Source organism: Oryzias latipes, chromosome 18 (genome assembly GCF_053564925.1).
Source record: "Oryzias latipes strain Hd-rR chromosome 18, Olatipes_Hd-rR_3.1".
NCBI lineage: Eukaryota > Metazoa > Chordata > Actinopteri > Beloniformes > Adrianichthyidae > Oryzias > Oryzias latipes.
In genome coordinates this window covers 6444119-6470034 of record NC_136254.1, presented here as the reverse complement: position 1 = coordinate 6470034, position 25916 = coordinate 6444119, and the positions used below count along the sequence as shown (strand labels likewise).

At 41.8% G+C, this 25916-nt stretch overlaps 1 protein-coding gene across 2 annotated transcripts; it reads right to left on the bottom strand.

Moving 5' to 3' along the window:
* Positions 1 to 338: 338 nt before the first annotated feature.
* On the bottom strand, positions 339 to 21522 carry sh3tc1 (SH3 domain and tetratricopeptide repeats 1). 2 transcript variants are annotated; one of them, XM_023966131.2, is made up of 19 exons: positions 21333 to 21522; positions 20753 to 20824; positions 17086 to 17216; positions 16183 to 16288; positions 15653 to 15793; positions 12018 to 12216; positions 11816 to 11892; positions 10611 to 10806; positions 10398 to 10528; positions 9094 to 9132; positions 7647 to 8996; positions 6633 to 6773; positions 6334 to 6555; positions 6078 to 6258; positions 4171 to 4321; positions 3348 to 3470; positions 1812 to 1962; positions 1022 to 1218; positions 339 to 941 (listed from the first exon to the last, which is right to left on the bottom strand). In XM_023966131.2, the coding sequence occupies exons 1-19, from the start codon at positions 21445 to 21447 to the stop codon at positions 693 to 695; spliced, it is 3972 nt and encodes a 1323-aa protein (XP_023821899.2). In that variant the 5' UTR covers positions 21448 to 21522; the 3' UTR covers positions 339 to 692. The 2 variants fall into 2 exon arrangements, with proteins under 2 accessions (XP_023821899.2, XP_023821900.2); XM_023966132.2 differs by lacking the exon at positions 20753 to 20824 and having other exon boundaries at positions 21333 to 21506.
* Between the last annotated feature and the right edge of the window lie 4394 nt (positions 21523 to 25916).

Here is a 25916-nt window from a genome sequence, read left to right as displayed (position 1 = left end):
GTCTGCAGCTTCTTTTTCATTCATGCTACATTTGTTTATGTCTTTAGTTTGGCATTATATCACATTTAGACATTTCCCAGTTTCACAACTAATTCTGTTCTGATTTTGAACTTTTTTTTGTAAGTTTTTGGACACAAATTTCCAAATCCTCCCATTATTCTGTTGCTGTTTATCTTTCAGCACATCCCTTCACCATGTTTGGCACAGCTGGCTTTGAGGGTGGCCGTGGTGCAGCGGCAGGGCGACCAACCTCCAATCAGAAGATCACAGGCTTGGTTCCCGCTTTGCCTGCCCTAATATCAAAGTGTCCATGGGCAAGGGAAAACAAATCCATTCCATAATTTCCTTTGGGATTTAATCTGCACAACGGACAGAGCAACCGTCTAAACCCAGAACAAAACTGTATATTTTTCCTGAAGAGGTTAAACAATATAACAAAGGGAACTTGGATGCAGCTTCATTGTCGTTTCTATTAAATAAGATCATCCTCCTGTTAGTCAAAGGAGCGTAAAACATTACAGAAATGCAGAAAGGAAAAATAACATCAGTGAATCAAACTTTAAAACACTTGAAGTTCTCAGAGAATGTTCAATCCTTAGACAAACATCTTCTTCATAGCTATTATCAAGTGTACGTTTCTCTTAAAGTGATTGTCTAAAAGTCTAATGACTCGAGTTTCCTTTTAGTCACAGCTACTGTGTGTTGTGCTGGAACATGCTGACCCGCTGCCGATCTGCTGAGATGTTGATCCTTTTCACGTTCAGCTCTGTGGCAAAGCTTCTGGCCTTCTGGTAGAAGAAGAGGGAGAGCTCCCGGTCTACGAGGAAGTTGTGGTAAATGGTGGCGAGGCGTGTGCACAGCTGCAGCTGAGACCTCTTGTTGCCCAGATCCATGGCTGCAGCCAGAGCCAGGTGGTAGTATCCAGCAGCATCGAACGGGTCCTGCTCCGAATGACCCAAAGAGACGTCTCCCTTCAGAGAACGGTCTCCACATCCCCCATCCTCTGTGTGTGTTTGCTTACCTTCAGGTGGTGGAATATGATGTCTCCAAGCGTCTGGTACACCCTGACATAGTACAGTGTTTCCTCATCAAACTGCAGAGGACTTGGACAGAGCGCCAGTGCCTTCAGGTAGTAGTGTTCGGACAGTTCAGACTGCTCCAGGTGTTGGTACACGAAGGCCAGGCGATGGTAGGCCACTCGCTCATTCAGACGCTCTCCTGCAGACAAACCAGGCACGAAGCTATGCTACGTCCACACTGGGCATGTGTGGCGCTTTGAGCAGACGGTGTTCATGTTGGACTGTTTCTACCAGATACCAGGGCGGGTACCTGCAGCTGGAAGAGGCTTGGTGTGAAATGTCAAAGTGGTGGAAATCTTATGAATCTTGCTTTTTTTCTTTCACAGCTCTATTCTGATTTATGAAAAGACTTGGTGTCGTGTTTATCCAGCCGGACACAAGCTGCAATTATTCATTTCTTCTCCATGATCAGTTTTTAAATGGCTGGGACGTCCGTGTTTTTAATTCATACATCACTACCGAATCAGAGTCCCTGATTCAACTGATTTAACTTTTGACAAGCGTTCAATGAGTAGAAACCTGCATAGTGATGCATAAATGTGAGTTTTGAATGTGGAAGCCCAAAACGTGCATTTATGCACCTTTACCTAGACTTCTTATTGAAATGGTCGCTGCAGCGTGCGTTCCCGAGCCCAGTGTGAATGTAGCATTACAGTTCTTCTGCTTCTGATCTGCAGCTTTTCATTTTGAAAATCCTTCACATTTCAGAGTTCCCGGCAGAAGAGTGCTCACCTGCGCTGGCACTGATGTCCACAGCAGTGTGAGCAAACTCTACGGCTTCGGCGTAGGACTTGAGAGCGAGCATGACTTCAGTCAGCTTGTTGCACAGCCTCAGTCGGGACGGAGAGCTGCCGATCTTCACTGCAATGGGCAGAGCACGGTCCTGCGGGGTGAAGAGCACAGACACCGCTCTGCTTTAAAGGTCTACTTTCAAAGCGGTCCCAGTGGTCTTTTCATTATCATCATGCCGTTTTTTAGATATGATTCATTCCAGATGACGCTCTCCATTTGTACTTTTGCCGTGCATGTAGATGTGGTGAATTTAAAGAGTCTAGAAAATGTTGTTTGGTTTATGCCTTAATGACAACTGACCCTATGGGTGGATGCAGGCTGTCTGTCTGTGGGGGAAAAATGGGCAAACCCTAATGGGTCACGTCGTTGGCACGTCGTACAACGCTCTGTAAGCCCGTAAGATGAAAATTCACGTTTTCTACGGGCATGCTGCAAGCGGCCGGTCATGGCAAACACTCATATAACATGTAAGGGTGAAGTTAGAGAGACTCATTGTTTTTCAAGGAGCCCGTTAGTGCTGTTCACGTGTTAAATGCACGCTCCGATTTTGTAGTTTGACTATTAGAAATGAGGAAGGATGTATTCAGACTGGGAAAATCACTTGGTCAACAAGTCCTGAACCTTTTATTTGGTCTGTATTCAGTCTGCTGTCAAGGGGACTTGCGTGTTCCCGACTAATGCTTTGTAAACAAAACCACATGACTAAAGATCTGCCCTCGAACACGACCATTGTTGCTTTGCATTTGTCAGCAGCTCATCCTTTGCTCCTTCCTGCTTTGTTTACATCACATGAAGATCGGCTAAGGTGGCCGTTTTGATCCAGTTTTTTCCGCTCCAAGAACGGGTTGTATTCTGGAGGGAGAGTCTCAGAGCGAACCGAAGCTCAGTCCAATTAAAAAACGAATCAAGACCACCTCGAAAGATGGGTCAGAGAGCGGTTCCTGGTCCCCCGACCGGGGTCAGAGCGGTTTCAGTTCCTAGACCAGTTCAGTGCATTCAGACTGAAAATATGTTCCGGAGAATCAAAGGACTGAACTCTGGTTCACTTTAAGCTAACCAAATGTGTCCAGTCTCAATACACCCTAAAATAGACGATAAGAGTTTAGTTTGTCTGAACATCCTACAGGCGTCCTGCTGAAACGTCTGTATTACCTGCACACCCTGTGCGTGCAGCATTTCCGCAAAGTCATTAGGGAGCCAGTTCTCGCGCCTTACTAATGACTAGAGTGCTGTGTAAAGGACATAGTACTACAGCATCCTCCATATTCCATAAGTGCTTGTAACTTACAGTACACACACTTACCACACACATGACAATCCTATGTTACATGTTCACAAGTCTACACTAATATTAATGTACATCTGTGCTCCTCTTTAAGTTGAGGGATTGTCTATGACCCTCCACAGACCCAGACAACCTAAAAACCTGATTCACCCAGACGGGTGCATGTGACTAAGGCGTTTTTTTTTTTTTACCCTATAGAAGGTGACAGCTTTCTCATAGTCCTGACAGCTGTCCCAGAAAATATCCCCCGCAGCTTCCAGAAGGCTCAGGATAAAGCTGGTGTGTCCGGTGCTCAGAGCTACATCCTGGGCAGCCTAAAAAAACACAAATTCAGATTTTTCAAATCAAACTTTGTGTCCAGATGATCAGTCTCCTTAACGTCCCACTCCAATCATCCTTTGATCTATTTTCAAATGGCTCCCAGTGGTCTTCTTAGTTTGATTACACCGCTGTTAACCAAAACAAAAGAAAATACCTGTCTTTTGCTAGGACATAATTTCTGCAGATCGGCAGTAGTTCTTTAGAAATTTGCCTACGAGATGAATACGGGACCGTTCAGTTGATTTAACCTAAAAACCGCACAATCATAATTTAAAAAAACCACTTGGAGCACCTTTACAATGGATCAAAAGAGGATTTTTTGAGACTTTAAATGCTGCACAGATATTCTAGCAATTTGGAAAATGCCTTTGAGCTGAAACTTTCTGTTCCACATCATTTCTGAGGTACAAACAAGGCTTTGTTGATTTTTACTGACAAACGCACAAGAATGATGCAATATGTGATGGCACATTTTATTATTGAAGCATAACAAATAATGTGTAGGATAGCAGATGAAGAAAAATAAATGAAACCTGCAGTTTAAACTATTCTTTTGTCTTTTTTAAGTAGGAATGAGCGTTAAATAACCATTAAACACAACAATAATGTATTAAGGCTACAAAGTTCATCCCAAAGGCTCTTAATCTAGGTCCCGCCTCTGCATTAGGATGGTGCAATAGCAGCACAGCTGACCTGAACGTAGATGTCCACCAGCTCGGTTTGGCCGAGCAGGTGGTGGATCTTCCCTGCTTTCAGCCAGCCGTACGCTTCCTTCTCCTTCCAGCCCAGGTCGATGAAGATCATGAGACTGCTTTTAGTGTAGTCCAGAGCGGCCCGGTACGCCCTGAAAACATGCATCATCAGCATACATCTAGAAAACTGGCTCTGGGGTGGATGCCTGGAAGAAAGATCAGGTTCTTGCTACCACTGCAGTTAGTTCTGCAAGCAGCAGCGTTCCTTGTGAGGATTGTGACGGCTGCAGATGCTGCCACCCCTTCAGGGCAGCTACCTCCAGCACCATACATACATATATTTTCTCACTGTACATTGTGCACATACTTTTAGATTCTTTGTCTTTTATTTGGTTTAAATCTAACATTTATTAACACACATTTTAAGCTTCATTTCAATTTACTTTCATCTTACTCCACTCATCACGGTTTTGGGCACTCTGGGTCCACGTGCTGCCTGTCTTCTGCGCGATGTCATGTCTCCATCTTTTCTTCGGTCTTCCCCTTCCTCTCTTCCTGTCCCACGGAGTCCATTCTGTTGTTTTCTTAGCCCATTCGTGGTTCTTCATTCGGGCTACATGTCCTGCCCACTTGCCTTTGGCTTCAATAACTTTCTCGATGACATCCTTCACCCCTGTTCTTGATCTTAAGTCTTCGTTCCTGACCTTATCTCTCCTCGTAACACCCAGCATTGATCGTTCCATGCTCCTCTGGGTGATTGCCAGTTTCTCTCTTTGGCGCTTGGTAAGTGACCATGTCTCAGCTCCATATGTCATTGATGGCAGTATAACAGTGTTCATGATCTGAATGTCTTGAGTTTTTATTGAGTTACCATTGTTGTTGTTGCTACTATTTATTGCTGGAACCACCAAGTCAGGCCTGACACAAGAACGCATGCCAGTGAGTTAGAGGTGTCCAGCTCAACACTTCCGTCTCAACACGACATTGACTTTTTTTTTTTTTTTTACCGGAAGTGTCGCTCAGAAGTGATTCGAGTAGACTGCAAATCACGTGACCAATGGAAAGGAGGTCTCGTCGCTCACATCACTTGTCGAGCACATTGACGGTCTGTCAAAGGTCAAGCTGTTTGTTTTGCCCATATACCAGACTGACACATGGTTGCCAGAGTGGGTTCACTGTTCTGGTGGAAATCCCGGCTTTTCTCTGAGATTTGGAGCGGCTCACTAAAAAGAGCTTCTTTTGGCTCCAAAACAGCTCTTTAGTTTTCATTGTTTTGCTTTATTTATTATTAACAATATAAGATTATGCACAAAATAAAAAAACTAAAGTAAAAATGTGTTTTTCACAGTAGTTTTTTAGCAGACGTCACTACTTCTAACTGAAATGATCTGATCAGAGTGTTGCTCTCAGCCTAGTTGTGTCAAAGTTGGTCTGTGCTTCACGGGCGTTGATTTAAACTTCACTACAGTCAGCAGAAGCTCTATATTCAGCAGGTGCTTATTTGGACTGAACCATCGCCCAGGGGAGAAGAAACTCTTTTTGTGTTGAATATTTCTTTACTTTGAATTCTATTTGATTTATTATTTATCATGCTTGTTTGCTGTATTTTGTAGCTTCTCTTGGTCTTTTTCAGTTCCCCCTTGTCTGTCTAGTTACAGCTACTATATATGTAACCTTGTGTTTCCAGTTAGTTTAGTTTGAGTAGGTTTGTTTGTCTGTTCAGTTAGTTAAGTTTTCCTCCTCTGTTAAAGTTTTTGTGACTTTGACCTCTTTTAAGGGACTATTTTGTACATCTAGTGAGAATAAATATAATTTTTTTAATATATAATTCTTGCTGTCCTTGCTTTATTTTGCTCCGCCCACCACAATGATGATGACAGGGGGATGTTTCATCTCACATGCACACACCTCTCTGTGCCCAGAGCCAGGTACAACTGGCTGATTGCTTCCAGTGCGTTTCCCTCCTCTGCTCTGCTTCCAGAGCATCTCAGCAGCTGGATCAGGTGCTGGTTGTAGATGATGCACTGGGCCTGGTCTGGACTCTCGTGTTCGTACAGATGACACAGGTGTCTGGTTGCACTGAGCTGATCTAAACAAAGACAACGAGGGGAAACTAGAGGACGGCAAGGATGCTGCAGTCATGATGTCGCTGTCAGATGCTTACAGTCTGCTAATTTGGCTTTCATGGCCAGCAGCAGAGCCCACTCGTAGCATCCTTTCCCATACTCCAGCTGCCGCTGCTCCACATAGTGCTGTCCAAGCTCCAGCAACACTGTGATGAAGTTTGCCTCATGGTTTTCCTCACTGAGCTCGGAGAAGAGCTGAAGCGCCTCAGTCAGCTTTCTCCATGCTAACCCTTTGGCGCCCGCCTTCAGGAACAGCAGACCTATGTGAAATTGAAGAAATGCTGAGTGGGATCTGAGTTCAGTGCACAAATCCAACTCTGACGTCACGGAGTCTCACCCAGATTTGCCTGAGCTACGGCCCAGTTTGGCATGTCCTCGTACTCTCTGCAGACGTCCACGGCAGCCTGGTAGCTCTCTGCGGCTCTGCGGTGGTCGCCCATGCAGCGGAGAGCCACACCGCGCATGTTCAGAACCACTCCTTTTTAGAGAGTCTCAAAGTTAGAGAATCCACAAACCTACAGCTCAAAAGCATTGAGGATGTTTCTAGAAGACTTGAACAAATGAATGAACAGCCCTCATTTCTTAGGTGCTGTTTCAACGCAGCAACAGAAACAGGCAGGATTGTAGATTTTGAGGACCAGGACTGATCAACTCCTTTTTAAAAGGTTGACTTGTGAAATGGCAGCTTCTTAATAAAATGTAGCAGAACGTTTTGCAGAAAGCTGGAGAACTTAACGCCTTTACACAGGAGCTTTAGCTTTTTTTGAATTATGTTAAATAATTATTGGGGGAAAAAAAGGTTCGGCCCACTGTCTTGTGGGGTCCAGATGACCCCACTCCCAATGTTGCCTTGGATAGCACAAGGGTTAATGGCTGTTTACAGCCTCCACATACAAAATGCTCTATAGAGCATGCATTAAAACTCAAACCAGGTTGAACTTTGACCAGTCAGGGACCAGGATTTGGTGGGGGTGTATTGATGGCGTCCATATTATTCCACGAAAGTGCCAACCGTTTAGAAATGTATCATGAAGGAGAAATGAATAATTGCGGTCTGTGTCCGGCCTGAATTCTGTCACCAAGTCTTTTATGCATTGGAATAGAGCTGTGAAAATAAAAGCCAGGAGCAAGGTTCTCCAGATTTGCACTACTTTGACATTTTACACCTTCCAACTGTATGTGCTGGACATGCAGTAGTAAACAGTAAAACAGTAAAAGAAAAAGAAGCCCCTCCCTGCTTGCCCAGTGTGAACAACATATACGTGTTTAGCGTTTTCTTCAACACGTGTCACATGCCTGATGGGAAAGTAGCATTAGAGGTTGAGTGTGGGGTCACATATGAGGTACTGACCTTTCTGAGGAGATTTGCAGTGTTCAGACATGGACACTAAAAACAAGTTTAGGATGTCTAAAGCATAAGAGGGCTGATTGTTCTCGATGTGAAGCCACGCCAGCCAGATGAGGGCGCTGTTCCTGTCGGAGGCTGAGATGGGGACTTCCCTTGAGGACCACTTGTTTTTGATGAGGGAATGAATGCGACGGATTGCATGATCAATCATTTTGTACTTGTAGAATAGCTGGCAGAGACACAGGGTGAGTTGATGGCTAAGAGCCCGGTGATGAGGACTTCCTCCTTCTTCCTGCGCCTCAATGACCGCAAGCGAGCGATACAAATACGGAGCCAGCTGAGGTGGAACAGACGCTTCCTGATCTGTTGTCCCGCCGCGGCCGTCAGCATCGCTCAGAACCAACATCATGCTGCCCAGGCAGTCAGACAGCGGGGCAGAGGGCTGCAGAGACGCTCTTCTGGCAGAGCTGGTGCTGAGGTGGAGAAGGTGCAGTTTTCTGTACAGCTCTCCTAAGATCAGGTATCCATGACTAGGAGAGATGTCCTCTCTTCTCTGAGCCTCATCCCAAACAACAAGAAGCCTTTCCAAATAAGGAATAACCTGACTTCCTTCTCCTTTCATCCAGTGGTGCTTAGCCAACAGATAACAAGCTCGAGCCTCTGCCCTTTTGTTGTGAGTGAGAACAGCCTTCTTCAGCATGTATTTCAGAACATTGTTGTCCTCTAAGCTTTTCAAGCAGTCCGGGACTCCCAGCAGGAAGGCACTGAGGCGCTCTGCGACCCCAAAGAAGCTGTCTCTGTTTTTCTGCAGGAGATAAATGGTTGCCAGGTTGGAGTAGATGCTGGCGAGCAGCCTGAGGTCTGTGAAGGTTTCTCTCGGAATACCAAGAGACTCCTCAAAGTAAACTCGAGCCTGGCTGAACTTTAACTTCCCGGCACAGAGCTTACCCAGCAGAAAACACAAACGAGTTTGCATCCAGTAGAGGCGTCTCTTCCTGGCTGTTTCCCTGGCAACACCCAGGAAGGAAATAAGCTCGTCGTCGTCAGAGTGACCTTCAAAGAAGGTGGAGCTGAGAGTATCAGAACTCAGGCTGTACAAAAAACCAAATTCCTCTTTGTAATCTTGTCCATCCAAAAAGCAAAAAAAGGGAGTGAAGTTCTCAGTGTTGCATTCTCCCTCGACAACTGGATGAACAGTGAAGCAGGGCAGGCATGTCTTCTGTCTGGAGTCTTCCAGAACTTCGTTTTCTGTCACTGAAGAAGCTGAAGTTGAATATTTCTCTGGAGCTAGAATCCTCCGAATATATTTCCTGAGTTTTTTCGGTGAAGGTTTAGTGTCTGGAGAGGAGCTGGCTGAAAAGATAAATGGGATTGGAAATTTACACTGACACAGTAAGGCAGAAACTCCAACAGAACAATAAAGAAGTCCAAAGAGACGTCTAATACTTACATCCTGTTTTATTTTCAGAGTCTTGGTAATGGATGGTATCTGAAATGGGACAAAAGAGAATATTATTAACTGAAAAAAGAAGACCCTAAAAATTAATAAGTTTAAAACTACAATCTACTTCTCTGCCACAGTCCAATTTAAGGGGCATTTGTTTTTTTAGAGGGAACACATAGTGACTTAAGGCTAACTATCCCTCAACCGGTGGGGTGATCCACGTCGAGCTGTGCCGTGAAGAAGAAATGCATTTCTTCTGAAGGTTTACATTTAAATAATGACTTTTTTTTTGTTTTAGCATGGTTTTGAGTTCTAAAACCGATGTCATATTTTCTGACCCCTAGCAGCTACGCACTAACGTAGCTCTCCGGCGGCTAATGATGACATTATAGATAGATAGATATTCTTTATTGATCCCACATTGGGGATATTCAATTGTCACAGCAGTTCCAAAGAGCAGAGAAAAGAAAAGTGACAGCAATGTGCAAAAGTGAGGGGTGTTCCCAAATGTGCAAGTATTCAGATACAAAAAAATGTGCAAAAATAGAAAAAAGTAAAAAGTAAGTAAGTAAAAAATTATGTACACTATTACAACATAACACATGTTATGCCTAATAATAAAATTAAATAAATAAAGTAAAGACACAGAATATACAGATGAGCTATGGATGTATGAAAAACCGGTTTGTACATGCATTTTTAAACTGTGGCATTGTACAGTCTTACAGCTTTTGGGATGAATGACCTTTTCATTATCAAGTGGTAGTAAGGTTTGAAATCAGAGATGCTATTTTTCCAAATCTCTCCGCTTGAGAGGCTAAATGTAGGGGTACGGAGAAGTCGTGGGGTGGGGGAAGAATTTGGAATCCCCCGTTTTTTTAAAGGAAGTGGTCGCTTGAACGCCTGTTGCCGAGGTGAACATATAGCTTAAAATGCTACCTTATGAGCTTGCCTATTTTTTAAGCATTAATGTTGATTTTTACTGCTTATTTTTTCTATCACTGGGTCATATTTATTAATTTTCTTAATAGAATAAATATGTGAAAGTTATGAGCATCATAGTTTTCAGCACTTTCTTCAGGAGCTGCTTTTTATAAAGTAATTAATTTGATCTGCACTGTAATCATAGATCATTTTTTTACATGTTTTTTAAAATGTTGAGGAAAATACCTGAAAAACATGCAGGAATCCTGTGGATTGGATTAGTTACATACATGAATCAAGGGGAGTTTCAATTGCTAGTAGTAACAAAAAAATCATAAAATACTTCAAATAGAGAGATGTGATCTACAAATGACCGTCCGTCTTACCCAGTTTGTAGTTTTGACCAGCATCAGTCAGAGATTTTCTCTTTAACTTATCCATTGATTCTTTGATGATTTCTTCCTCTTTCTGAGACTCGAACATCCATTCCTTTGTGTCTAAGAACACATCGCCTGAGCTACAAGGGGGGTGAAAACAGAACAAAGTAGTTCAGGGTTGGTCTTTAAAACCCATGAGATTGTACTTGGTGATGTTCTCACTCCGAGGTTTCAGAGGTTGCTTCCACAAAACTCGTCTTTACGAGACCAACTTCTCCGGTTGCCTCCTTCTTCCCAGTGAACCAGTCAAAACAGGAAAGCAGAGGTCCCACGATGATGATGACGTCACCGGGTGCCAGGCTCAGCTCATCCGGGCCCTCAGCATCATGTGTCTGTGTGGCCACGCATTTCCCTCTGGCTGAGGAGGTTTAAACAGGAGCACAAGAGCATTTATGGGAGGGGCTGTTTTTCGCTGTGATGCAACTCATCACTATGAGCTGTGACCTGCAGCCACCAAGCAGCTTCAGACTGTCCAAAACTGACACAAATATGCACAGTTTTCCAGCTGAAGTTGCACATCCTCCCTATTTTTTTAAAGGAACTTTGAACAGACTTTTAAACAGGAGATGTTCTCTCGAATGTTAGATTGTTCTTCGTTTAGGTTAACATTGTCAATAAGTGTTGGGAGTTTGGGGGGTTAGCAAACTATGAAAGTGATGGATGGAATCAAAAATGAGCATCTGTCATCCTAGGCTGAAAATGTGTGCTGCATTTGTTTTGTTGTTCCTGTCGCCACACAAACTGATCGTGAGTTGGGGTGCAGTGGTGATGCAAGCCCACCTCTCGTCTAACTACAGGAATTTCCCTCAGGTTCAATCTCATTGGCTGTTATACCATAGTCCAGATGAATACTCCATTCTGATTGGCTGCTGGGTGTGGATTAAAAAGCGATAATGGAGAGTGAGGATGTAAAAGAAGAAGCTCCGGTCACATGGTCCAAATGTTCTGTATCCCTGCCATGGCCTCTTTGAAACAAACTTTTGTTTCATTATCTGGACAAAAACAAGTGTTAAGAGGTGAACTTTCTCTCTGAACTGATGCTTGATTTAACCCAACGTGACAATCAGCATATTTATCATTTTTCTTTGCCACCGATGTCAAGGATGGCTTAGCTGTTACCAAGGCAACGCACCACACCACGTATCAAATAGTCCACTTTTTATGAAAAGGATATTTAAACTGGAAAGAAAATTCAAGACTAAAGTACTAAAAATTGAATGATTGAATATAAGTGACCATGGTATTAGCGGGACAATGCCCTCCGAGGTGTCCATTATCAGAAGTTAACAGACTTCACGAAAGCAACCGTCCAATGGATAGAAGGAAATGAAGCACCAAGCAAAAGATGAATTTAATGATAAACTCACCAAACTGCAAAGGAAAGTCACAGGCAGGTTTTCCGTTTCCGACTAGAATACTTTCTGGACAGGATTTGAGAAACCATCTGCATAGAAACCACAGTCATGCAACTGAAGCATCAGACTGAATTCCAGTCACTTCCCGCTGACAGAAGAGAGCCTTCTCTTCATTAATGAGAATCAATCAAGCCTTGAGGTGGTAGAGACTCACTGATGGAAGGGGATAACTGGCTCCAAGGCCAGTTTGGGTGCTGTGCCCCGAGCCCCATCCGCCAGGCAGAGGACGGTCCATCCTGAGCCGAGGAAGGGAGGCTCAAACTGTGCGACGTCTCCCTGTTCCAGGTACAGGTCTGCACCAGAGGTGGAGCTGTCAAACATCTGGCTGACACTGCAACTCGCAAACAGTGAACCTGAGGACAGAAATGGGGTTCCACTCAGTGCAACTCAGCAAAATCTGTGGGACCATTTTTATTAGACCACTTCCTAATTTGACTTTATTGCTGAACCATCTGACCAATCAGCAGCCACAAAAATATCAGCTCTATTTTACCAACTCGGTCGTGGTTTTTAGAAGTAAATGTTTATTTCTACGGCGAAACTTTCTAAGATAAATATTAGAAAGTGCTTCACAAAAGTAAAACATAAAATTACAACCATTCATCATACACATTTCAGAGACAAAGTAAAAGACAGTAAAAATAAAGTAAAAACATAATAAAAGTCAAAATTAGATTAACTAAAAACATCTTGACCTGACTTTTTAAACACCCATAATGACAAAGGGAGGTCATTTCAGTGATGAGGAGCAACAGCTTGAATGGCATGATCTCCTCTGGTTTTATAGCAGGTTTTTGGGATTTGTAAATTGTTATTTTTAAGACCTCAGGGACCGGGCCAAAGAGTAGGGGGTTAAAAGTTCAGCAATGTATTCAGGACTCTGTCCATGCAAGCCTCTAAAAACTAGATGTATAATTTTAAAATCAACTCTAAATGTAACTGTAGGACATTAAAGGAGTAATGTGTGATTGTTTATTGGCTAAAAACCTTGCCACAGAGTTTTGGACAAGTTGGAGATGTTTTCACCCTTGTGCTACCTGGGGTCCAGATGACCCCACTCCAAACATTAACATGCCTTGGATAGCACATTAAAGAACTTTTATTAAAACAGTTAAAAGCGTGATTAATCATCACCTGGTCAGGTCTAGATAAGATGTTTTTCAATTTTGCCAAGGTCCTCAGATGATACAGGCAATTTTTGACTTTTTCTTTTAAGGTGTCCTTCCATAGGTAGGGATTTGTCAAACACCCCAAGGTTTCTGACACTCGACTGGACAGAGGAGCTCAGAGACCCAAGGTGCTGTTTGATGAAAGGGATTTTGTTATCTGGAAAAAAAATAATTGTTTCTTTCTTCTGAGCATTTGAGTGTGGTTATGGTTATTAAATAACCATGACTTAATAATATCCTGACCAATTTATTAGATTGCTTAAAAATCATTGTCTGTTTTAGGGAAGGAATAGTAAAGCTGAATGTCGTCTGCATACAAATGATATGAAATGTGGCTAAATTTACTAAAAAGATTCCCAATAATAAAAATTATAATAATACATTTTATTTAGAAAGAATGCGCTTTACATTTACTAGAATAATCTCAAAGTGCTACATTATAAAACAGGAATAACAAGGAAAACAAAAAACAACAAAAAAGTACTAAAAAGCATTATGAAAAAGGAATGTCTTTAAGCCTTTTTTAAAGGTGTCAAGGCTTTGTGGGGCTCTGAGGGATTCTGGGAGGCTGTTCCAGAGTCAAGGAGCAGCAGCCTGAAAGGTTCTGTCTCCCATTGGGGTTAGCCTGGTCCTTGGTTGGTGAAGGCAATGAGTAAAATTTGAGTGGAGGATTCGTGAAGTGGTGTGCAGGGAAAGAAGGTCACTAAGGTAGGCAGGGCCAGTTCCATGGACACATTGGTAGGTGAGGAGACAGAGATTGTAATGAATTCTGGAACGGATGGGAAACCTGTGTAGTGACTGAAGGACAGAAGTGATGTGGTTAAATTTGTGTCTCCCAAGAGAAATCGCATAAAAAAATGACGAAGAACTGAACCCTGGGGAATGCCACAAGTTCTTTTTTTTTCCTTTCAGAGGTTAATGAACGTACAACTTTGATAAAGGTTTTTCCGGTAAGGTATGACACAAACTAATCTAAAACAGACCGAGACAGACCATAATCATTTCAAAGGCGTGCAATCATAATGTTGTGATCAACAGTATCAAACTCAGATTTCAGGTCCAGAATTATCAAGACAGTTAACTGGGAGGTATTAGTCAGTATTAGCCAAATTCTGAATTATTGATGCTCCATAGCTAAAAAGCAAACATGTGTTAGTCTTAGTATTTGTCCCTCCAATGAATATCATCTCAATCAGCCATCAGTCTTCTCAATCTGTTGGCTTTTCACCTGCTTGCTGCATATCGGCTGGACCAACAAATGTCCTCTAGTTTATTTTTGACAGAAATCCCATGCTATAACTAAACATCACCAGTCTGTGAGACACTCCTCACCTCCTTCACACACTCTCAAGCTACAACTCTACTCAAAAAATATCACTCAGTTCCCTTAAGCTTGATGTACATGTTCATTTCAACCTGTCAAACTGTTTTTAATCCATGCCCTAGGAACAAAGGTGTACCTCATGGCTCAGTGTTGGAGTGCCTGGTTTTTGGTTTATATACAAGCGTATGGCTATCTGAAGTGCTCACATCACACATTATAGGTTTTTATGTTGCTGCTATACATATGGCATTTCTGCTATGTTAACCAGGCATGTGACGCGTGTTCAAGTTTAAGCTAAACGCTGGTTCTTTTAGCATATGATATACTAGCACATGCCAGTTGGAAGAGGCTTGGTGTGAAATGTGTTGTAAATCTTAATCTAGACTTTTTCTGTCACAGCTCTATTCTGATATATGAAAGACTTGGTGTCATAGAATTCTGGAACCGCAATTATTAATTTCTTCTGCATGATCAATGTTTAAGCGGTTGGTACCTCCGTGAATTAAGGGACATCGCTGTAAAATCCGAGTTCTTGATTGGTCACAGTTCAACTGGTTTACCTTTCAATGAATGTTTAATGGGCACGTTTTTTTTTTTTACGTAGAGCCCAAAAATGATCATAAAAATTGGCATAGCTACGTGTGAACGCAAGAGATTTGAACGCGGACGCCCGAATCGTACCCGTTTACATAGACTTTTCAAGGCCTGTGTGAGCTTAGCTTGAACATAGCTTTATTCCCCAGTGACGGTGGCATCTAAGCGCCCCCACAGCCCATCAGGCATGGATGAAGAAACATTGCTTTCATCTAAATTTGACCAAAACCAATCAGTACTGGTCTCTCCAATATAACCCTTTACCAAATGGGAAAAGAACCGGTCATTATGATTGTTGACCAGTAACTATTCTTTAATAAAGCTGTTTTTGTCTTTAAGCAAAGCAAGTTTTTAATATCCATTAAACAGAAACTGTCTAATCAGCTTCAAAATGCTGGTTCATGCTAATTTTACAGTATGTTTTGATAACTCTTTTGTTTCTCATTACACTCTTTAACCTGATGTATTATCCCAACATTTTACCTTAAATATTTTTACACAAATTTCAACCTTTCCTTTTGATCTTTTGTAAGTATTTTTTTGAATATGGAGGAAAATGTAGTCATGCTTAAGAGCTTCATGTCAGCCATCCCGTGCCTCAGACGGCAAGCAAAAGGTTTAAGTTCATGACCGTATAAGCATAGTTTGCTCATAGGGCTGGACGGAAAAGACACAATTCTGACATTAGAAGTCTCCACTCACCTTCTTGCATCAGGATTCCTTTGTGAAATAGATTAAGAGCCTCCTCCTGAATGGAAACCCCAACACCAACATTTTCCTCCAAAGAACTCAGCCAGACTTTTTCATCCAACAACAAATCCTCCAAACAGTGACCCAGGAAACCTGTAGGAGAAAAGCATGAGCACAGAGGGAATGTCATGTGAACGTTTATGTTCAGCGGAAAGTTTGGGGCGGAAAAAGGATTTTAGACTTTAGATGTGGGTTTTGTCATCACACTATTTTCTGCAAACATGGGAAAGTCATCCAATACAGCTATTTCTATTCAACTGTTTAAAATGATTCACCTTTGAGTATCTCTAGGGTTTCATGAAAAAATCATTTTTGTTTTAATGAACTAAGAGAAACTAAAACTATGATTTCCAATTTGATTTTTTTATGTGATTACATGGAAATGTTACAGATATATAAAACTTATTTCCAGATGCTGTTCATGCTTTTGTACAGAAGCAGAATTGTTGGATCTTATGGATGTCCTCAGTTCAAATCCATACCTATGGTGTAATATGTGGTGAATTTCCAAATTTCCTCAAATGTTTTGAATGTCACATAAATGGATTTTTCTTCACTGTTGATTGAGACCAGTTCAGCTGACAGCTCCTAAAACAGAAAAGAGGTTAAATCCATGTTTGTTTTCAGTTTGTCACATATGGAGGAGGAAAACTGCAGAATAGGAAGAACACAGGAAGGGAAATACACAAAAAAGCTTTAACATTTGAACAGATACGAGTTCAATTATAAAAGTAACACTATCACTGAAGTGTAGTAGGACACTGTGGGTTAACAAAACACAGTGTAACTTTTTTAAGAGTAAAAAAAAAGAAAAGAAAATTACATCATAACTATCTAGACAAGTATACCTTTTGGCGGGTTTTCTGACATCTTTTCCTCATTTTACAATAGATTATCAGTAAAATGACAAACTTCTCTGAACTTTACATTTTCACATTTTTACATTTGTTTTAAATTAATGGTTTAATGCTAAACTTTCAGGACGCACAACTGGCTGAGCTTGGCTACTGTATTATTCCTTTATGATGACAAGATTGTAAAGGTTTGGTGGGAGAACTTTAATGAAGTTGATGCTTCAGAAATGTGAAAGGGCTTTGTTTATGACAAACAAAAGCAAAGTTTTACTGACTACAGACTAGGATTGATTATGCAAGAGTACCGTTTAGTGTGTAAAACTCTGTTAAAATGGTCACTAAACTACAGCAGAGAAAAATGAAGAATGGGAACAGAAGAGAATAAAGAAGTTCTTGGATTTTTAAGCAAACACGGCAGTTTGCTTGGATAAGTCAAAATCAAAGCTGCTCCGTCTTGAAAAGCTCAGAAGAGCTTTCCTTCATTTGAAAAACCTTCTTTGGAACAAAGAGGACATGTTTTACGGAGCGCACCACAAACAGGTTTTTGACTCCATCACAGTCCGCCTGTAGGAGGCGCAGTTTCTCCCTAAGCAGGTCCTGCGACTCCTCGTCCGCGGCCAGACGGTCGGGACCTCGGACCACGTCCAGCAGAACGGGCAGGACTGCAAAGGAGACACACTTGGGTTCAAAGGGGGCCCATGCTGTTCCTGCTCAAATGACCCATATTCATTTGTGTAAAAAACAAACACAAATAATAACATTTACCTCAGCCGCGATATATTTATCACATTCATTCACAAATCTGTCCAACTGCATATAAAATGTGTTCATATTTAAGCTGCTTTTGCGTCTTTTAACCCTAAAATGTGACTTCGTATGAATAAAGTACTGACTAGAGCAAAACTTTTTTTTAAATTAAACCATTTTTTTACCAGTAAATACTGAGATCTGCAGATCTTTTTTTTCTCAAAGCTTCCTAAAATTCCAAGAAAAACGGCAATCTTTGTTCATGATAGTCATTTCCTTCTGATAATAATCCCTGCCATAATCTAGTAATCCAAATTTACTAACTAAAAACACATAAAACATTGGTAATGGCATCAGAAAACCAAACAGCGGAGTAAACCGACAGCAGCTCAGGCAGTTGAGCAGTTTGTCCAATGATCAAAGGGTCGGGGGTTCGATCCCTGCTCCCCATGTCAACTATTATGTCCGGTGGCAAGACACGGCTCCCTGCCTCCAGTGTGGCTCCACTGGTGTGTGAATGTGCGTGAATGTTCCGGTGATGGTCAGAGGGACCGTAGCCGCGATCTGGCAGCCACGCCTCTGTCATCACCAAGAATGAATGAGGAGTGAATGAATAATGGACACATTGTGAGCGCTTTGAGCGTCTGCAAAAGCGCAGATAAATCGAATCCATTACTATTAATTTTTTTCTGTGAGGGAAATCCAGAATACATTTCAGCACAACAGAATATTCTGAAGCACGTACAGGCGCCTTTGTGACACACTACGGCTTCACGCATGAAAGTTGACCGAAGAAGCAAGCTTAAGGCCAGAAAATAAACTTTCAGTCCAAGTAATCAAATGATCTTTTTGTTAAACCTTCAAATCACCACACATGTAACCTAGAATTTAAAGTTCTGCTTCTGATTCAGTAGCTCAGCTCCAGCAGAGATTAAAAAATAACCAGCTCCTGAGCTTCAGGTAAACTCAAAAAAGGCCATTTAAAGCTTAATGAGTGACTCCAGAGGAACTTCTGGGTTCAAGGTGTAAAACGCAATAAATCCTCAGGCATTATTCCCTCTAAGGTCACTTTGCTCCGACCTCTAAGTGTTTTTACATCAACTGTTTTATTATGTGAATGCCTATGTGTTGTCAAAAATGAAAAGACTGAAAAATATGAGAAGCAGCTGTTGCTTCACACCAATCTGACAGGATTATAACCCCCTTTAGCCCTTGTCCTATCTTGTGGGGTCATTTTGACCCCACCCTTACATTGACGTTTTATTTCTACCCTGACACAGGTGGATAAAGGTGGAGAGGATTTCATGTAATCCATGGAGACCCGTGAAGATCAAGAATCCTTGAAAAATAAAAAGATTTAGCGCACTGTCTAGTGGGGTCCAGATGACCCCACTCCCAATGTTAAAGTGCCTTGGATAGCACAAAGGTTAAATTAGCAGTCAGCTGACAGTCTTTTCTGAATCAAGCAAAACAGCAAGTTCAACTCCAATGCTGACCTTCCAATAACCACTTTGACACAAACCCAGTTGCAGTTCCTTACAAAGGCACTGAACCAGGTTTCAGAACTATCTTCTATAGACTCCAGAAGTCCAACTTCACACCAAAATACAATTATGGACAGCCTGGCCTCAGAACCCTGTCCTAACTTTTTTCAGGACTATAAGTGTCTGCATGTGTATGTGTTGTGTTTGTGTGTGCCACTAACTGTATAAGAAAACTGGACTAAGTGACCCGTCCCTCGCGTTCCACATAGGAAGTACCTGATGGTCCCAAAAAGCCAAAACCCTGAATAAACAGCGATTACTCTGTCAGAATGACTGAGCAATCATGTATCTTGCTCTGATGCATTTTTCTTAATCCTACTTTTTCACTTTTTTTTGTGTGTGGTTCAAGTTATAAACTGGCCAATCAGATGCCACGATAAAAGTATGTGGTCTCACGTCCAACGTTGCAAATCTCTGACTGAAGGATTCTCTCGAACCCACTTTGAAATACCATAGAGAAAAGTTGACTCAGACTGGCTCGGACCAATCACTGCTTACTGACATGGTCTGTTTCCAACATGGCGACAACCTCATTGGGGAAAAAATGGCGACTGAATTGACTTCATTTGGTTAGACCGGAAGTAAACCGTTTTCTATGGGTAACGTCACACTCGCTAGTTCCAGTTCTCATATACTTTCAACTCAACTTTATTTATACTTTCACACAACAGCAATTGACACAAAGTGCTGAACACAAGAAATAAAAGAAAACAAACACTAAAACACGTTAAAAAACAAGATTAAATATAAGGAGATAAAAACAAAAAAGTAAAAGAACACTAAAATAACAGAAGTCTCATGTTTGATTAGGAGCCAGAGCATAACAAATGAGTTTTCAAACGGGTTTTAAAAATGGACAGTGATGGAGCTTCTCTTAAGGAGAGCAGCAAAGAGTTCCTAAGCTTTGGAGCAGCGAAAGCAAAAGCTCTGTCTCCTCTAAGCTTCCGTCTCGGTACCTCCAGAAGCAGTTGATCAGCTGATCTGAGGCGCCGGCCCGGCGAGCAAAGAGAGAGAAGCTCAGACGGATATGGCGGGGCAAGACCATGTAAAGATTTAAACAGATCTTAAAACGAACCCTGAAATCCACAGGCAGCCAGTGAAGCGATGCTAAATTTGCCGTTATGTGGTCTCTAGTACGTCATCCAACCAGAAGACGGGCAGCTGCATTTTGAACACGTTAGAGAAGTGAAAGAAACGACAATGACAATGAAAGTCAATGAAGTGTGTGTGCGTACTTGTGTGTGTGTGTGAGGGTGTTGTGTTAGTTTACATTAGTTTTCACTGACAAAAACACCCGGAAATGTCAGGAGGTATGACTGCATGTTTGAAGCCAAAACAAGCTCTGACCAGGAAGGGGAAAACCGGTTTTGTCCAACGATACGAGGATACCAGGAAACCAAATTCTGGCGTTGCCCAAACCTCCCGGTAGTTCAAACACTGAAAAAGAGCGGTTTGTTAGAAAAGAAGGATATTTTATCTAGAAAACAAGGAAGGAGGGTTTCAGCTCACAGAGCTGCATCTGAACCAACCACTAGACTTTTCACACAGACAACACCAACGTGGAGATGTATACGGTGTTTACTTGTGTAGTGCTTTTCTACCTTCCTCAAAGGCCTTACAGTCACAGTCCCATTCACACACTGATGCTGCCAAACACTGGCGCCAACCTACAACCACCAGAAGCAGCGTAGGGTTCACAAGTGGTGGAAACCAAACGCGTGATATTCCAGCCAGCGGTTGGCCGCTCTACCTCTACACAGTGGCCGCCCCATTCGGCGAACGACGTGGTTTAGTTTTGCAGAACAAATAGCCTCAAAGTTTGAGCACAAGCAGACGTAAATAGACATTTTTTTCCTCTGTATCTGATCTTCATGCAGGTTCTTCTCAGCACAAACAGAAAGGATCACCTGTTGGAAAATTCTCCTCGCATGCCGACAGATTCCTCTTCAGACTCATTGTATCTTTGGAAAAAGCTCGAGCTGCAAAAAGAAGAAACTTTAAGTCGACACGCTGATCAACGCTTGATCCAAACAGCAGTGTCATGTGTGTTGCATGATGGCATCAGAAGCTTTTTTAGGAGAAACATCTGAGCGACTAACAGACGTCCACGTTTGTGTTTCTCCTGCTGAAGCTGTGAATAAACCTCTTTTTCTTCTTCCATCTCATGCTTGGGTCAGAAAACTGTCCCTACAATGAAGCATGGTGGGGGAAGCATTATAATTAGAGTTGCTTTAATCGGAGAGACGTTTTGGGCATCATGTGCAAATAAAAGCACAACCTATTCAAGATTTTAGGAAAACAAAGACGTTAAAAAAGATGCTGATAAAGCACCTGTAGTTCTATGACGGATCATGACTCGGTTCTGTCTGGAAAATAGACCAACATTTAAAAAAACCGCGAAAGCTTGATAGAACGCAGAATAAATGGAAACAACTTCTGTCTTTGAGGACGGACAGAATCCTCTCGAACTGAAAGTTTGGTTCTGACCCGTGATGCTCCTGTTTCCGGTGCTGCTCTGTCTGCGCCGCCCCGGCTGCCCGTCCACAGGCTCCTCTCTCCGGTTCCGATCCCAGCTCGGCTCACGGTGCCACCTGGCTGACATGTCCTCCTCACCGCAGTGTCACCGCTCGCTCGTGACCACGGAGACCTGGCTGCGCGCGGGGCGCGCGCGGCGCCGTTCCAGCGCGTGGGGCGCGCGTGGCCGCCTCTCCTTTCGCAATAAAAAAGGTTCCAAGGCGTTATTGCAGCAACCGAACCGAACTAATTCAACATGACCAAAAAAATCCCATTTATTTATGAATAATTACACAAAAATACATTTAAAATCTTAATTTAACGTTTTCAAACGTATTTTTCAAACTTTGATTCATGCATCGTGATGCAGAAGGAAGAGTCCGTGATGATGATAATGATGATGAAGATAAAGTGGTTTCATTCTAAAGCATCTATACTTTTCGGTCTACTTGTCACTGACAGCTCATGAACCCTTTTGGTCAGTTTTTGAAGTCTTTCCCGCCTCTTCCGTCCTCAGGATGTTCAAAGTTTTTGTTTTGCATCTGAGTCCAACTTCAAGTGATTGAGTTAATAATCATTAAGTTAAAAAATGATGCTTCCATCTTTGAAACACAAAGTCATAAAAGGGAGCTGCAGAACTTGTTTTCTGTGGGTTCTGTCACTTGAATGAACAACAGAACACACAGACAGGAAACAGCAGGACACACAAAAAGTCAGTTTGCACAGATGGAGCTCAGGTCAGTTCATGTTCCAGAGTTTGAGCGGCCCCCTCAAACCCCGCAGGAACCCACTCAGCATTTCCTTTCCTCTGCTCAGTTCCTCTGTCATTCTGCTGCTCTTTTTCCTCCGGAGCAGCTCCAATGACTTTAAGACCCCTGCAAACATTACAATCACAGAATCATGCGGCCTTTAGGAGATCTGGGCAAACTCCCTGCCTCATCAGGTTCTCCTTTACTGCACACAGTCAGCTGATGTGGTTGTACAAAAATTGAGACCTTTACCCCCCACACTATTCATCTCAGCATGGGCAGAACTGGTTTCCTCGGGTGAGCTGCATGTCAGGGCTGAGAGTGCTGCTGTATTTTTATGAAGGAAAGGAGTAAAAAAAAAAAACTAAATAAATACATGAAACATAAACAAGATAGAGAGACAAAATAATCAATCAATAAAAATCAAGACCCACTCAGATGAGCAATTTTTCTGATGATGGAGGACATAAATAAAAATAAACCTAAAATTGCATTTCTGAGTTTGTTTTATTCAAATCATTGTGACTCAGGAGAAGAAGAAAAGGATGCTGTTTGAAACAGCTTGTAGCTGTGACGTAGAAACTACAACAGCAGCCCAAAAGCTCCCTGTTCCGCTCCATTCTGATGCATCCACTGTCAGACAGATAGATCCATGAATGTCTTTGTTTTACTGGTCCGAGCTGGAATCTGGATCTAAACTGTACGGCATTTTGGTTGCACCGGTTAACGTCAGGTTGGGGTTGTGAGGGGCTGTAAGCTAGCGGGAAAATGGGTAAACAGATATGGGTGACGGGAAGAGGGGGCAGGTTTACAGCGTCACAACAGTCCCACCCACAACTTAGAGGTAAATTTCTGTTGTTGTTTTTTTTTAAATGTTGCCTAAAATCGGCATAATTAAAATAAAAAAAACCACAGGGAAAACTTTTACAATCAAAAGATAAAAAAATCCAAATCACACACCAAAGATCAAAAGATGGTTGGAGGACTTTTAAAATTCCTTTGAGAGACTTGGAAGATCAAACTTTGACAAAAAGTCACCATGACAGATGGAAAATAAAAAATGTCAACATTTTTACATAAAAACTGATGATTTCTTTTAAAAAAGAGGATGCACTACAGAATATTAATATAAAAAAAATGTAAAACGTAATGCATGAATAAACTCCTAAACTACATAGATGGGCCAAAACATGGCTGAATGGCCAAAATATGATCTTTAATGTTTTTTTGTTTCGTTTTTTTTTGGTTTGCAGCCCACTGCTTTGAATCTCCATGTTGTGGTTCTGAAAAGGGAATTCTGGCAGAATTTCAGCAGAAGTCAGAAACAAGGTTGGCAGTAACTGAAGGGTAAGCTAAAAATAATGAGAAACACGAGTTTGAGTCCAAAGTCTTTTGTTTTTGCTTCATTAATGTTTAACAAGAGCGGCTCAGCAAATTACAAAGGATCACAAAAATGTGAAACGTTGATCGTAAATTTTATAATCCGGTGTGAAAATGTTTCCAATCGTTTAAAATGCTCCATGTAACTGAAATTATGATTAGTGAGAATTGAGGATCACTGCATGTTTGATTCTTTTGCAAATGACACAGATGTTTCCTGTTTCTCTAAAGCTGGTTAACATTATAAAAAATACAACAGCTGCTATTCGGGAGTTGTAAAGGCCTTCATTTAATCTCACATTTTCTTCAAGCCTGTCAAAAAAACAACTGTTTTAAGTAAAGGAAGGACATCTTTGAAGAGCCTTGGACAGGATTTAGTGCACATTGTAGCCCTGACATGTTTCTTTCTGTCAAGTTCTAAGTGGGAATCTGTAACCTGTGGCTCTGGAGTCACATGCGGATCTTTTATCCCTTTTTTGTTGCCCTTTGACTTTGAAAAACATTGTTAACATTCATTCATTCATCTTCTAAACCCGATTTCTCCTTTTTGGGGTCACGGGGCTGCCAGAGCCTATCCCGGTCACTCATGGGTGAAGGCAGGTGACACCCTGGACAGGTCACCAGTCTATCACATGGCCACAATCACACACCTATGCACACTCACACTCTAGAGACAATTTAGACTAACCAATTGACCTATAAAGCATGTTTTTGGACGGTGGGAGGAAGCCGGATTCCCCTGAGAAAACCCACGCATGCACGGGGAGAACATGTGAGGGTTTGCTAACAGTTTGAATAAATGTTGTTTTTGTAATTCTGGTTAACTGTTTTGTAAATAAAGTTTTGTCAATTATTTGGGATTTTTAACAGGTCAGATAACTGAGCCAAAATGATGCAAACAGGGCTGATCTACTGTCAGAATGGTTTATTGTTAGAAGAAGTTTAAAGCTTTTCTTATCTTCAGCTGCACAACCGCTTTAGTTGTATTTAATTGCAGTTACGTAACAGTTGTTGTTTTTTTAACTGAATTCTACACCAATGATGTCATGTATATATTTGATGATTGACGGAGAAAAAGTAGGAAGGCACACCAACAGTCATAATGATAGAAATACTATTTTTCATTGAAGAAAACCTGCATGTGCTTCTGTCAAAAGAAAAACTAGTTAACATTTTTGTATATAGAAACATATCACTATTCTAATGCAAACATTGTAATTTTTAAAAGCTTCATTTTATAAATGAATGGCTCACTGGCCACAACAGCAAGTAAATTGTATTTTTCTGAGCTGTGAGGCTTTGCGGCTGTCGCAGAGCTTTGGTCCGTGAGAAACTAACACAAATGTCTCTTAGTGTTAACGGTTCAAGACTCCTGTTGCAGGTAAGTAACGCAGTGGACTTTTAAGCATGTCTGTCAGGGGTCTATACTGCTGCATTGACACCCGATATGAACGTTTTAGTCACAGAAATTGGAGCAGGCATATGGAATTAGAAGAACTAAGTGACTTAAGTTTGTTCATGTTGAACATTCCTCATTTCAGATTCAATCATGGTGTGCCACAGGGCGCTAAGCTTGGTGCTCCATGTTTTACTTTTATATATGACCAAGCAAACTATTAAAATGGCAAAATCTCAATGACCTTGTGACTTTAGAATGGTGACAATGACGGGGCAAAAATGCATGTTTCAAACAGATTTATTTTTGTTATCAATATTAAAACAGCAGTTCTTTTAGGTGTGGTGCTATTACTAATGGAAAGCAGTTGCTACAAGTGTCTTTGAAATCCCAGACGAGCCGGCGTGCACATGCAAAGACGAAGCACAAAATTTGGAGGGGCTCATTAAATAATATTGGTTATTTTTTAAATGTTTAAATAATCTTATATTGATAAATTCTTTATCCTTTGTCAATTTTTGTCAATGTTGGCAGAGAGTTTTTACGCTGGACGCCCATTCTGACACAAGCCAGTATTTTCAAGATACAGCGAGACCCAGATAGGCAGCAGCGCAAAGGTTCTTGCCGAAAAGGGGCCGAGGGGTGGGACGTTGGCGCCAGTGTTCGGCAGCGGAGCCGCCATCAGTGTGTGAATGGGTCTGTGTGTGTAAAGTGCTTTGGGCCTTTGAGGAAGGTAGAAAGCGCTAAACAAGTATACGCTATTTACCATTTAAAGACACAAGCTAGATTTTAGCTGGGAACTACCAACCCAGCTTTCCTGCTTGCCAGTCCCGCAACCAGCCAACTGAGCCATCCAGCCTTTACATTCTTAACTTTAGTCAATAATTATACTAATATTGACGATTGATTGTATAAGAACTGGACTGAGTTGCCCCTCCCCCCTCGTGTTCCAAACAGGAAGTACTTACTAGCACCAAGAAGCCAAAATCTTAAAAACTTTAAAACAGCTATGAATTAGTCATTCTATATGTC

Excerpts from the sequence above, each read along its gene's own strand:
- sh3tc1 (XM_023966131.2), bottom strand. The coding sequence starts at position 21,447 with ATGTCAGCCAGGTGGCACCGTGAGCCGAGCTGGGATCGGAACCGGAGA. Across the intron at positions 10,807-11,815 it reads TGACTTTCCTTTGCAGTTTG|CCAGAGGGAAATGCGTGGCC; the intron begins GTGAGTTTATCA and ends AAACCTCCTCAG. Across the intron at positions 10,529-10,610 it reads GCAACCTCTGAAACCTCGGA|CTCAGGCGATGTGTTCTTAG; the intron begins GTGAGAACATCA and ends CCCCCCTTGTAG.